At 32.8% G+C, this 14497-nt stretch overlaps 1 protein-coding gene across 3 annotated transcripts in view; it reads left to right on the top strand.

Annotated features, from left to right (window-relative positions):
* The window catches only part of NCAM2 (neural cell adhesion molecule 2), a 579719-nt gene that overhangs the window by 411557 nt on the left and 153665 nt on the right, over window positions 1–14497 (top strand). For all 3 annotated transcript variants that reach the window (XM_001106060.5, XM_015133085.3, XM_077997926.1), the window contains exon 9: window positions 6617–6767. In XM_001106060.5, coding sequence (XP_001106060.1) covers window positions 6617–6767 — 151 coding nt within the window. The remainder of the gene's footprint in view (window positions 1–6616; window positions 6768–14497) is intronic.

Here is a 14497-nt window from a genome sequence, read left to right as displayed (position 1 = left end):
TTGGTGATTTTTCTTTTTATAGATTTAGGGGGTACAACTTAAATTTTGTTTTATCGATTTTTTGCATGGTAGTGAAATCTGAGCTTTTATATTAACCATCATCCTGATAATGTACCTTGACATGGAGTCATGTGAAGTGTTTTATTATTTATTATAGGAATTGTCTCTTCCTGTAGTCATTTTTTGTCCTAATTGTATTTTGTCTTTTACTAAATATATTATGTATTGGCCATGGACAAATATTATAAACTATTTGCATGTGGTTCACAGGATTAAGAGAAAACTCTAGCAGCAAAATACATTGTCAATTAAATAGAGTATGGGAAAGTTATTACTTTACTTTGAGATGGAATATATGTAGAATGCTTTTGGAAATCACAATGAAATAGATGGGTGTATGAAACTCCTATTTGTTGCTTAGATCTGCATATCGGTAGATTTAGCCAATTTATTATGTGCTTTACAGATGCTAAAATCTTTACAAATATTCATTCATTTAATCTGCATAGGTATCCTTTGAAATCTATATTCTTATCATACCCATTATACAGAAAAGCAAAGTGAGATACCGCTAAGTAAAGTAGTTAACCTCAGGTTTTAGAGATTATAGGTGCCACAGCCAGGATATAAGCCTGTCCATTCTGGTTCTGCAGTTTATGGTCCTAACTATTGTATTACATTAAAGTAGGTAGGATGCCTGTGCAATAAAATAATTACTCAGGTCACATTTTGAAAACCAGCATTTTGACAACTGTCAGTTCGAACCACCTAGTCTCATGTTTTAAGTTTAAAAATAAAAATATCTAAAAGGTTTATTTTACTAGAGCTTTATTACCATAATATTTTAATTTTAAATATTCATTTTAAAGTATTGAGCATGGAATATGGAATAGACTGTGTACATGTATTAAAATATGGGTACTTATATTAAAACTTAAATGCATTCAGCCATAGTATAATTTTATATAACTATAATAATCTAATGTAGATAACATTTTATACTTAAGGGGTCTGTGACAGAATGCTAGAAATGTTTCTTTTCTCCTTTCTTTCATCAACACTTCCCCATTTGGTCATTTACTGAAAGCACTATCAATTCCACCTTAACATATTTCTGGAATCCACTCACTCCTTTCCATTTTCACTACCATTGCCTTTCCCAGCGTGTCATCAGTGTAATGGATTCCCAGTTGTTCTCCCTCGCCACCATCTTAGTCTTTTGGGCTGCTGTAACAAAATACCATAAAGTGGCTTACACACAACAGAAATTTATTTCCCACAGTTCTAGAAACTAGGAAGTCCAAAATCAAGGTGCTAGCAGGATGGATTTGGTGTGTGCCGAGGGCTCACTTTGTTATAGATGCTGTTTTGTTCTTGTGTTCTTATATGGTGGAAGGGGCTAGCTTGCTTTCTGTGGGCTGTTTTATAGGTCACTAATTCTAATAACAAGGGCTTTACCCTCATGATCTAATCAACTCCCAAAGGCCCAACCTCCAAAAATACCATCACAGTGGGGCTTAGGATTTCAACATATGAACTTTGAGGGGACACAAACATTGAGACCATAGCACCCTCTCTAATTTACTTAATTTTTCCCGCTGTGTGAGTGATCTGTTTAAATCACAAGTGCATCTGCCTTACTCCTCTGCCTAAAACCTATCCTGTCCTTTTCCAATTGTTCATAAAACACCCAATAACCTTCAATAGGTATTTACCTTTTCACAGTGTTATTTACATATAAGTCACATAGCACACAATTCACCCATTAAACTGTACAATTAGAAGCCTTTATTCCTAGAATTGTACAACCATAAACACAATCAATTTTGGATCATCTAATCACTTCTTTTGGTCATCACCCCCCAATCTCCTCGCCACCACCTCCTATTCCCTTGCCTGCCCTAAGCAGCCTATTCTGGAAATTTCAAAGAAATTGAATTATTCAATATTTGCCCTTTGTTATCAGTTTTTTCCTCTTACTGTAACATTTTCATGGTTCATCCATGTTGAAGCATGTGTGAGTACTTCATTTCGTTTTTGTATTTTTTGTTTTGTTTTTTGTTTTTGCCAAATAATATTCCTTTGTATATATATACCACTCGTTTGTTTCAATCCATGAACCAGTGAATAGGCATTTCAGTTGTTTATGCTTTTTGGCATTATTAATAATGCTGTTATTAGCATTTATGTACAAGTTATTGTGTGGACATACATCATCATTTCTCTGTGGAATGTAATTGCAACTCTCTGTTTAACATTTGGAGGAACCGTCAAATATTTTATCCAAAACATCTGCACCGTTTTACATTCCCACTCACAGCGCATGAGGGTGCCAATTTCTTCACATCCTGGGCCAACATGTGTTACTATCTGCCTTTTTCATCATAGCCACTCCAGTGAATGCAAAATAGTATCACGGTTTTGATTTAAATGTCCTTGATGGCTAATGATTTTCAGCATCTTCTCTTGATCTTATTGGTCTTTCTTTGGCTTTGGTACTTCTTATTGTAGTCTTGTTTGTTTCTCTAACTCTTTCATATCTTACCCCTTCCACTTCTTATTTAATTTGATAGCTCCAGTGAGCTCCTTTAAACTCTTTCAATACAGCATTTTTTCCCTTCAAGTTCAAGCCCACGTAGTTCCCATTTTAATCCTACTTTTCTTACTTTTTTCTTGGTGAGGACTGACTTTGGAGGGGTACAACCTGTGCAACTGCACAGGTTTCACACTCTGAAGGACCCCAAGTTTAGGCTAATATGCTGCGGTCATCATCTTGACATTTTAATAGATTTTGAATAGAAACCCCCATGTTTAATTTTGCAGTTGACCTTTAAAATTCCATAGCCAGTACAGTTCCTGAATTATCATTATGACTTGTCCTTCCATTTGACATAAATACCTACAAGAAACCCTTCCTCACGTTTGTCTACCAAATTAGGTTTCCTTTCTGAATGTCATCTATATCAGCGTGCATTATAATTTGTAATTTTTTCCTCTGATCCTTATGAGCTGAGAGACCAAGGGCTTTGCTTATCCATTTTTCTTTTTTAGATATGTACAAGTAAACATGCTACTTTATTGATTCCCATTAAAGCATCGAAAATAAATGTTTTGTGTCTAATTTTTGAAACCAAATATTGTACATGCCATCACATGTTTAAAATATCTTATTGGCATGTTTTGGTGTTTGAAATCCTCATTTTAAATTGAATCACATATTTTAAAAATAAAAATTACAAAAACCACTAATGAAATAAACACATTTAGTAGGCAAAAAATGTCCACTTTTCAATTTGAATGCAAGCATATTTCTAGCCCCAGAACCCAGCTAAATGTCTGTTACATAGCTGCGGTACATACATAGTTCAGCCTCACAGTTGTTACTCAGGTGGTAAATCATATATCAGAAATAATTAAACATGAACTCCAGGGCCAGACAACCTGGGCATTCAGCTGCTAAAGCTTATACGCTGTGGGACGTGGGCTAGTTACTGAATATTTCTGTGTCTCAATTTCCTAATCTTAAAATGGAGATACTAGCCTCAACCTCATCGTGATATCATGGAGATTAAATAGACTAGGACATGTAAAGCTTTTTGGATGTTGTCTGACAAGTATAATTTGTCATAGGTATGTATTGCCTTTTATCATTATTACATTCAATTCCTATTTGTTGAATAAATTTTTGATTTTATTATCAAAGAAAAGAGGAAGACACCAGGACCTAATGAGGAAACTACCAAAGTGAAGAACTTTGATTGCATATATTTATCTTTCTGACATCATTTACACTGCCAGGAGAAAGGGTAATTATACAAGAGGTCAGCTCATGAAATTGAAATAAGAAGAAGATTAGAAAGCTAGGAGCAAACCCAGAGGTAATATCATTATTGCTAGTAGTAGATAGAAGAATCTTACAGGGAGGGAAAACAGTATTTCTGTTTAAAATTCTTAGTATGACTGTAGAAACTGGTGGATGTGATATAATATTAAAACAATTTTGAGAAGGTAGTTTGGATGAATTAATTCTAATAACTTTTGGAGAGTGTTGGTTTTTCTGTCTACATATTTAGCAGTTATACATTGTCTTTACCTCAAAGTATTCGAAGTTCAGTTTACTTACTCATCAGAGAAATAATGTCATTAGAAATGAGGCAAACAGAGTATCTAAAGCAGGGGTCCACCTGGGGTGCATATTCTTTTGTGGATCTGCATTGATCTTGGGTTCTGCCTGTGGTGTCTATTTGTCTGTCCATCATCAGGAGAACCTCATGACCCCACTCTCTTCTGATCATATTCTTGCTTCTCTCACTTCTTTCTTAAGTCCTCTTAGGGCATCTGCCTGGAATTCCTTTCCTCAACACCATCCTTCTTTCACTGTTTACAGATCACAATCCACACTTTGGTTTATCAGGAAACATACCTACCCCATTCCTCCACTTACTCCTAGAAAGATACAGTTTGCCTACATGGTACTTTTCACATTTATTTGTATTATACTGTAAAATTAGTATCTATCTTATTTGTTTAACTTTAATGCCACCAAGGATATAAACTATTACAGTTCACTCAGCACTGCATTCCAGTGCCTGGCTGCTTATTGTAAAATGCATGTGCGCACGCACACAAACACACACATACACACAGACACAAAATAATTGTTGAATGATTAAGTGACATGATCCATCAATCTCCCAAAAGGCCAAAGGAGTTAATGGTTCTAAAAATGTTCCATGACACAGTGAAAAGAAAAGAAAGTTCTGTAATACTGGCCACCTCAAATATGCTGTGAGCTATAATCAGATTCTAAATTTGGCAATAAATGTCTAGTCAGGTGAGGTCACAAAAAATAACCTATAAACATGACACACTATATAATTTCAATTGTTTGACAATTAAAATAGTCAAAAAAAACTTTGTTGGAAATAAGCTCAGGAAGTGGTTATCACATAGATATTTGATTAAGGGATTTTTGAAAGGACAATAAACTCTAAAAATAATCATATTTTAAAAATATTGAAAAACCGTTTAAGTAAGCGGTTCTTAAATTGACCTTCTAGAAAGGCAAAGAACATAAGATCAAATCAAATTTCAGAGAGTGCATTTTTGTAAAGGATGGAATAATAATGTACAGTCAGACACTTTGCTTTCTAATCATCTTACTTAATTCTGTGATAGAACCTGGAAATACTAGACAGACAGCTAAAATGCCCATTAACCTGTCTCAATCAAGGATCAGATGCATTAAATGAATCTTCAGTAGGTGTTGAATCAGAGCCAAGATATAAATGAATTTTCTTTCTGATATTTGTAATGTGTTTCTGTAGCACAAAGAGAGACATGTCCTTTAGAATGTCAGAAACGGAAAAAAAAAAAAAATGACCCTGGACTTTTAGTGCAAGTATTTGACTCAAATGCATATTGCGCATCATTACAGAGCCAATGGTGATTCTGAGAATGGCTTCTAATTTTCCTAGGAATCACACACTTGGGCAAAGTGCCTGTTTTTCCAGAATTTAAGTTAATAATTTCAGGTATATTGATAATAACTTTCAAATGCCAACATTTGTACTGATAACATCTATATACACCAGTAGTTTTTCACAAGTCAAAACCTTATCATGTATAACAGGTAATTACAAGAGAACATGTTTATTTTCAAGCGAAGATCATGTAACTTTAAAATTTACTTTTCAATACTGTGAAATAATTACATTTTCTTTATAAAAATGAATAATTTGCTTTGCATTGTTAATAACGTATTTTGTTGTTATATTCCAATAAAGTTAATTAAGTACAAATGTTTAACCCATAGTAAATAATAGCTGCAGGAGTACATTTTCTTTATGCAACTGCATGTAAATTTTACTATAACATAATTTGCTTTCTAAAAATATTGGAATATAATGTTTCTGTCCTAGAAGTTTAAATGATTTTTACATGAAGTACCATAAATATTTTCTCACATTTGTTCAACTATACTATCACACTATGGGATGAAATCTGAAGTTCCAACAAGACTTTAGTAAAAAGCAATTTATTCCAAGAAAAGTATGTAGTTCACATAAGTCATAATTATTTATTTAGGCAATCAGGAACTATTTTTAATATAATATGAAAATTTGCCAGTAACTCAAAGGAAAGTAGGATGTTGCCATGTAAATAGAGAGAGAAGAAAAGGGAAAAAGTGTAAAACAGATCTGTGAAGAGTATTTATTCAAAGCACAGGATATTGTGGAGAGTACAAGTAATTCAAAATAATTGGAATTGATGACATCTAAATTGTAAAGTGCACTTGGACAGAAAGGTGATACCACATGAGAGGTCTTCAAACATCAGGCTGAGTGATTGGGTTTTATTTGGAGTCACTGAAATGCTTTTTATCATTATACAGCCAGGGTACATGAAACCTTCATGAAGCTATGAGAATGTAAAAAGTGTGCTTTTTTAAAAAAAACTTATTCTTAGCTATACAAGAAATACTTTCTACATCAGGAATGGTTTCTTTTTACTTTTTGCCCGAGAAACATAGGAAGTAACATAATGTTATGTGTTTGGTCACCATTTTGCACACACAAGCATAAAATCTTTCTTTTTCCTGAATCGATGTAAACAGAGCCCAGACGGCCGTATCGAAGTCAAAGGGCAGCATGGAAGCTCGTCACTGCATATTAAAGATGTGAAGTTGTCAGATTCAGGGAGATATGACTGTGAAGCTGCAAGTAGAATTGGAGGGCACCAAAAGAGCATGTACCTTGATATTGAATGTAAGTTGCTTTCCTTTTGTATTTTCATTAAAAGAACTTTGTGTGCTTTGAAAAAATATGATTTTTAGAGGAAAACCAAAATATATATGTAGTTCATGTTTCAGTATTTAATGCATAGCTTTAATGCATATCTAAAATATATGATTTTTAGAGGAAAACCAGAATATATATGTAGTTCATGTTTCAGTATTTAATGCATAGCTTTAGAGAAAATATAGGAAAATCATTCAGTCAGTTATTGGAGACATCTAGTGGATATTACGAGACATTCCACAGTGCTGTATATTTCATCATTTTGATACTGCTTTTTCTGAAACTGGTGACTTTCTTTTTTTGCAACTTTGAACTCAAAACACAATATAAACTGAAAAATATTAATTATCAGTAATTGGTCAGTATCACTTTAGTTTTTTTATTTCTTTATAATATTTATGATTATGTCTCACATATGTAGTGTTTACATATCTTATTCAAATTGTTACACTATTTTACATTTTCAGAAACTATAAATAGTATTTTAAATGCAGTGAAATGTACTCATATGATATCTTATCAAAATAGTGTTTATTTTCTGTCTGGAAGAAAGGACCATGATGAGGATAGTTTTTAAAATAAATTTAAAAATGTACATAACTATGTGAGATTTGGGAAATGCGAGGGCTAATGTAAGTCAAGCTTTCACAAAACCCCGCTGGTCACTGCATGGAATTTAAAAATAATTTAGTATACATGCTATTTAAAAAGGAAGAAACTTAACATCGTTCTCAATAAATATTTATGAAGCATCAATATTGGAAAGTCTCTGATGCTTGAAAGGACATAGCTGTTCTTAGTGGAATGTATGAGATATTCTTATTGACAAAGTATTTCTATTGGAGCATGTCTAGTACATTAATATTGATAGAATGCAATGGTAACTGTGAAACAAGATGCATTCTCTTATCAAGAATGCCTTCAGAAAGAAAATATTTTCTCAAGAATACACATAAGTTATCCATATTATTTTACATTTTTATAGACTGTGCTTGTCAAGAAATTCATGGAAAAACCAATCAGAAACTTCTAAAGGAAAAAAGGATTATGAAAGATAGTCAACAATAGAAGGCAACTTCATTCTGACACAAATTACTGACTTCATTTGCTGATATTAGGCAGCTTCTAAAAAAGGCACTTTATCTCCCTCACACTTTCTAAAAAACAGAAAAACGAAAAGCATTGATAATATTGAGAACACACAAAGGAGGAAGTGATGCCAATAACTTATTTAGCTTTTTCCCCTGATAGATTTTTCTGCTTTTTTTTCCATTATTACAGTATATTTCTTTTTCAGATCAACAATATCATTAGCAAATTATAAATGCTTTACACATTTACAGTACATTTGTTATATTTTTAATTAAAATTTGTATTTTTAACCCAAAATTTACTTTATGATTTTTTAAAATGTGAATCTAAATGAATAAAAGAAAACCTTAAGAATGCCAAGATATGATTTATATGAGACATCCTGGTCTCTTCTACTGTCCTACAAAAGTCCTAGGCAACACATTATCTTTTTTTTTTTTTTTTTTTTTTTTTTTTGAGACGGAGTCTCGCTGTGTCTCCCAGGCTGGAGTGCAGTGGCGTGATCTCGGCTCACTGCAAGCTCCGCCTCCCGGGTTCACGCCATTCTCCCGCCTCAGCCTCTCAAGTAGCTGGGACTACAGGCGCCCGCCACCACGCCCGGCTAGTTTTTTGTATTTTTAGTAGAGACGGAGTTTCACCATGTTAGCCAGGATAGTCTCGATCTCCTGACCTCGTGATCCACCCGCCTCGGCCTCCCAAAGTGGCAACACATTATCTTAATGAAACTGTATTTAGGGCTTTTCTTCTTTGCATTTCATTTATATTTTAAAACATTTGATATATCATAGGATTAGTACTAAATCTCTGTTGCAGGTACACAGAAAAGTGGAGTTTATGAGAAATGAGCACTGTTGATATTTCCAAAGCACAATAAGGCAGAGTGGCTCATATAAGATATGCTAGTATCAGAATAACAGGACTAGCTAATATGCTAATTAATAGTGTGTTATGTGTCCCTGGGTCCTCAATTTCCTTAGTTATAAAAGGGTTTAAAGAAGAGACTCTTGGGAGCTATTTATACTCAAGCATTTAAAGATACTTTTATTCAAGCGTATCCACATTCTCCAAAGATGCCCTGGGATTTCTGAATTATTGTCCATGCATGACAGCGTAGGTATTTGTATAAAACAAATGAAAACCTAAACTAATATTATAATTTATATATGTTTATGTTGTAAAACTTGATTGAAAACAGTTCTAAAAACCATACTAGGTCCACGTTAAGCTTCAGGTTTTGTGCTCAGTGATAATGGACACCAAGATGAATAAAACATAGCTCCGCCTTTATTAGAAATCTACCATCAACTGGAGTTTAAATTAAACCGCAGCATGTATTTAGATTTCAAAGTGAGAATGAAGAAAATATAAAGATAATGTAAAATGCTGATATATAATTACATGAGATTTTTCGTTATTGGTTTTAGCTAGGTAGAAAATAATGGTATAAGCAAACAACTGTATATTACAATTTGAATTATCTGCTGTTGTAATCTATTCATACCATGAATTAATAACTAACAGAAAAATGTACATTGGATACTTTATTTTTCAAGGACTGATTTCTAACAAAGTACAAGTTGCTTTGGATCACATTGCATTCCTTCTTTATAGGTTTAAATATTGGTTTATGTTTCTGCTTAATTATTCTGAGGTAAATGTGTAGACTTAAGCTCACCAGAAAATTATGTAGTTTAGTTTATCTTTTTTAAACAGGGATGAAAGGTCTTGATTTGTAAAAGGATGTTTTGAGAATTCTTTGAATATCCCCTGAGATTATTATTGCCACCATGTTAATTAGAGGGTAACTAGGTTAATATACTTTGAAAAAAAAATATTTTTCCTACTATTAAACTATCGTTTAAATGTAACTACTTTTTGTTTTCCCTAAACATTATTTTTCTGCAAATATTGTTGAAAATTAGTTGAATGGCTCTGATAACACTTCACTATTTTTCCTTTTTTTCCAAAATGAAACATTTAAATTTATTCTACTTGAGTGGGGATAATTAGGAAAATAAATATCATCTGTTTTAAGGCATTATTCAAATATATTTAAGTACAATAAAAGCCCATATATCATGTAAAATATGGTGAGTTTTGACCTGTGTATATACCACCAAATCTATCATAATCTTCAAGATAAACATTTACACCACCCTCAAGAATTTTCTCAAGTCACTTTAAAATCTGTCCCTACTTTTTACAGTTATCCCTAGACATCTATTTACCTACTTTTGATCACTATAATTTAGTTTACATTTGCATGTAAGAATGTATATACATGGAATTATGCAGTATTATTTTTAATTTATTTTATTGGCTTTGAAATATACTTATTTTCTTTTATTTAGGTATAGTTGACAAATAAGAATTGTATATATTTAAGGTGTACAAAAGTGATGCTTTTAAAAATATAACATTAACATTATTTTTGATTGACAAACGATGATTGCATACATTTATGGGGTACAATGTGATTTTTTTTATATGTATGTAGTGTTAAATGATTCAGTTAAGCTCATTAACATATCCATTACCTCACCTACCTATTATTTTTATGGTGAGACATTTAAAATTTACTCTTAGTTACTTTGAAAAACACATTATTATTGACTGTAGTGATCCAGCTGTGCAATAACCCTCAAAACCTATTTCTCCTGTCTATCTGCCTGTCCACCCTTTGATCAATAACACCCCATTTCCTTACTCCCCGTGCACACACCCCAGCCTCTGCTGACATAATTTTACTCTCTGTGAGTTAACCTTTATAAGCTTCCACAGTTAAGGAAGATTATGAGGTAGTTGTCTTTCTGTGTCTGGCTTATTTCAGTAAACACGATGTCCTCTAGATTCACCCATGTTGTGCAAATGACAAGATTTATCATTTTTTATATGCTCAATAGTATTCCACTCTGTATCTATACTACATTTCCTTTATCCTTTCATTCACTGATGGACGTTTAGGTTGATTCCATATCTAGGCTGTTGTGAATAATACTGTCATGAACATGGGACTACAGACACCTTTACCAGGTATAGATTTCTTTTCCTTTTGGTATAAACCCAGACAAAGGATTCCTGAATTATACGGTGGTTCTCATTTTCTTTTTGGGAGGAACTTTTATACCATTTTCTATGACGGCCATGTTAATTTACATTCCCAACAACAGTGTTCCTTTTTATCTACTTCAATACTTGTTATTGTTCATCTCTTTCAATAAGGCCATTCTCATGAAGTGATTTCTCACTGTGGTTTTAATTTGCATTCCCCTAATGAGTAGTGATGCTGGGCACTTTTTTATGTACTTGCCGGCCATTTGTATGTCTTCTTTTGAGAAATATCAGTTAAAGATAATTTGCCCATTTTAAAATCAGGTTGTTTTCTTGATATTGATTTGTTTGAGTTCTTTGTATATTTCGGATATTAACCCTTTATCAGATGTGTGGGTTGCAAATATTTTCTCACATTATTGGAATTGTCTCTGCTGAGCTTTCACAGCTGGCAGACATTGGCATGTGGATGTGTTCATCAGTAATTTATACTACTTGTTCCTGTTGTTACATCATACAGATATAACATAGTTTGTGTATCTAGTACCTATTGATGGACATTTTATGTGTTTTTAGTTATTGACTACTATGACAAAAAACCTCTGCGAAGATTTTTGAAGATTGTGTACTTCAAAAATTTTTAAGATTGTGATATATAAGTACTATTCTGTGGAATAAATATTTTTCTTTGATTTCTTAATTTCGAATTTTCAAAAGCAAAGAATTATAATTTTGCTGTAGTCTAGTTTATTAAATTTATCAAACTGGACTTTTACGTGTTATACTATTAGTGTTTTTTTCTGAAAAAAATATTGTTTAATTTAAGGCCATGACAATTTACGTCTATGCTTTCTTTTTAAAAGTTTTGTAGATTTTAGTTTTACCTTAGGGCTGTGATTCATTTTGATTTCATTTTTGTGGAGTAGGTATTCATTGTTTTTCCATGTTTATGTCTAGTTGATCAAGCACTAGTTAATAGAAAGGACTTTTCTTTTTCTAGCTAAGAGTTTGACAAAATTGTTGATCATTTCAGAGTATTAGTCCATTTTGTTAATTCATATTTTCTGTAATCTGACTGTTTTCCAGTTTGATGATTCCGGCTTTATCTTCATTATTTCCTTTCTTCTATGTATTTTGAATTCACCTTTCACTTGTTGTAGATTTTTAGGTGGAATCTTAGTATAGTATTTTAGATAATTCTTATTTTCTAATAGAATCACATAACTCCAAATTTTCACTAAGCAGTGCTTTAACTGAATCCCCCAGTATTGTAGTATGTTCCATTTTTGTTGTGATTCAATTAAAAATATAATTTTCCTTTTAATTTCATCTTTGGCTCATAGCTATGTATAAGAATCTGTTTAACTTTCCGACATTTGGATTTTTCCTTGATATTTTGCTGTTATTGAGCTCTAATTTAGTTCAGTTGTGCTCAGAAAGCACTTTATTTTTTATTTTTATATGTATTAAGATCTGATTTATATTCAACCATACTATTTGGTGAATAGATGATTATACTTGAAAAGTACATATATTCTGTAGTTGTTGTGTTTTAATGTCAGTTAGATCAAGGTAAATTATGGTATTTGTACTAGTCAGGGTTCCTCAGAGGGACAGAATTTTTTATATATATACATATATATATATAAAATTATATATATTATATAAATTATATATACACAATATATTACAGAATTTTATATATATATAATAAACTCATATATATATGAGTTTATTAAGGAATATTAACTCATGCCATCACAGGGTGCCACAATAAGCCATCTGCAGGCTGAGGACCAAGAAAGCCAGTCCGAGTTCCATAGCTGAAGAACTTGGAGTCCGATGTTCGAGGACAGGAGGCATCCAGCATGGAAGAAAGATGTAGGCTGAGGGCTAGGCCAGTCTAGTCTTTTCACGTTTTTCTGCCTGCTTTATATTCTGGCCATACTGGCAGCTGATTAGATGGTGCCCACCCAGATTAAGGGTGGGTCTGCCTCTCCCAGTCCACTGACTCAAATGTTAATCTCCTTTGGCAACACCCTCACAGACACACCCAAGATCAATACTTTGCATCCTTCAATCCAATCAAGTTGACACTCAGTATTAACCATCACAGCATTGTTTTAAACTTCTGTCCTTACAAAATTTTGAATATAGCTCTTCTATCACATTAAGAGGTATTAAAATCTTCTACCACGACTGCGAACTATTTTTTTCTCTCTTTTGTTGATCTTTGCATTATGCATTTGGAGGCTTACAATGAGGCACATACACATTTATACTTTGTGTGTTGTGTTACTTTCCTGTTGCTGCTGTAATCAATTACAAAAGACTTAGTTGTATAATAAAACAAACTTACTGTCTTAACCATTTTGGAAGTCAGAGGTCTGAAGTGATTCTCAGTGGGTTAAAATCGAGTGTGGGTTGGGCTGTGTTCCCTTGTGGAAGCTCCAGGATTCTGTTATCTTGCTTTATTTCAGCTTCTCAAAGGCTGCCCACATTCCTTGACTCATGGATTCCTTCCATCCTCAGAGCCTACAACGGCAGATCTCATCTTTCTCACATCGTATCACTCTGACCTGTTTTCTCCTTCACAAGTCCATCTCTGCCTCAGACTTTCTTGCAATTAATTGCATCCACTTGGATAATTCAAGATAACCTTCTCATGTCAACATCTTTACTTTAGTCATAGCTGGTAATATGTTTGCAGTTTCTGAAGGTAAAGATGTTAGTATCTTTGGGAGGTCATTATTCCCCCTCCTGTTTGTGTCATTATGAATTTCCCCTTTTATTGGGATAAAATATCTCTTTTTCTCTGCTGATCTCTCACTTGACCTATCTTAGCTAATAATCAAATATCTACGTTAGCCCTCTTATGCTTTTTGTTTGTATAACATTTTCCATTCATTTACTTTTAACCTATCTGCATTTTTATGTGAAGTTAAAATGTGTCGTTTTAGGCAGCATATGATAGAATATTGCTTTCTCATTGACTGTAAATCTACCTTATAATTGGAGTGTTTAAACAAGCAGTCAGTAATTAACAGGATCAGGGAATAAATATTTTACTTTTTCTGGGCTACATACAGTCTCTGCTATTTTTTTTTTTCTCTCGTAAACCACAAAAAAAGTAAAGACCATCCTCATCTCTAAGCCACATATAAAAGAAGCCCTTGGGCAAGACTTTGCCCATGGGCTGTAATTTGCCATCCACTGGTCTATTAAATTTAATCCCATTGTTGATACTCTTTCATTTAGGCCTACAATTTTTATTTATCTTCTGTTTTATTCCTATGTTTTTTCACATTCTGTGCCCATTTTTCTGCCTTCTATTGAATTATTCAAAGTTTTAGTATTTTATTTTAATTTATATATTGGCAATATTTGTGGGTTTTGTTTTGTTTCATTTTGTTTGGTTTTAGATGATTCTATAGGAATTATAAGATACAAACCTACATTTTGAGAGTCTCCTTGAAATAGACTTGAGTTCATATTTTGACACTTTACATAAAATGTGAAACATTGCTAAAATCATTGAAAATCCCATCAGGAAT

Source organism: Macaca mulatta, chromosome 3 (assembly GCF_049350105.2).
Source record: "Macaca mulatta isolate MMU2019108-1 chromosome 3, T2T-MMU8v2.0, whole genome shotgun sequence".
Lineage (NCBI taxonomy): Eukaryota > Metazoa > Chordata > Mammalia > Primates > Cercopithecidae > Macaca > Macaca mulatta.
Note: the sequence above shows the minus strand (reverse complement) of the source record. Positions and strands in the feature narration are given on the sequence as shown.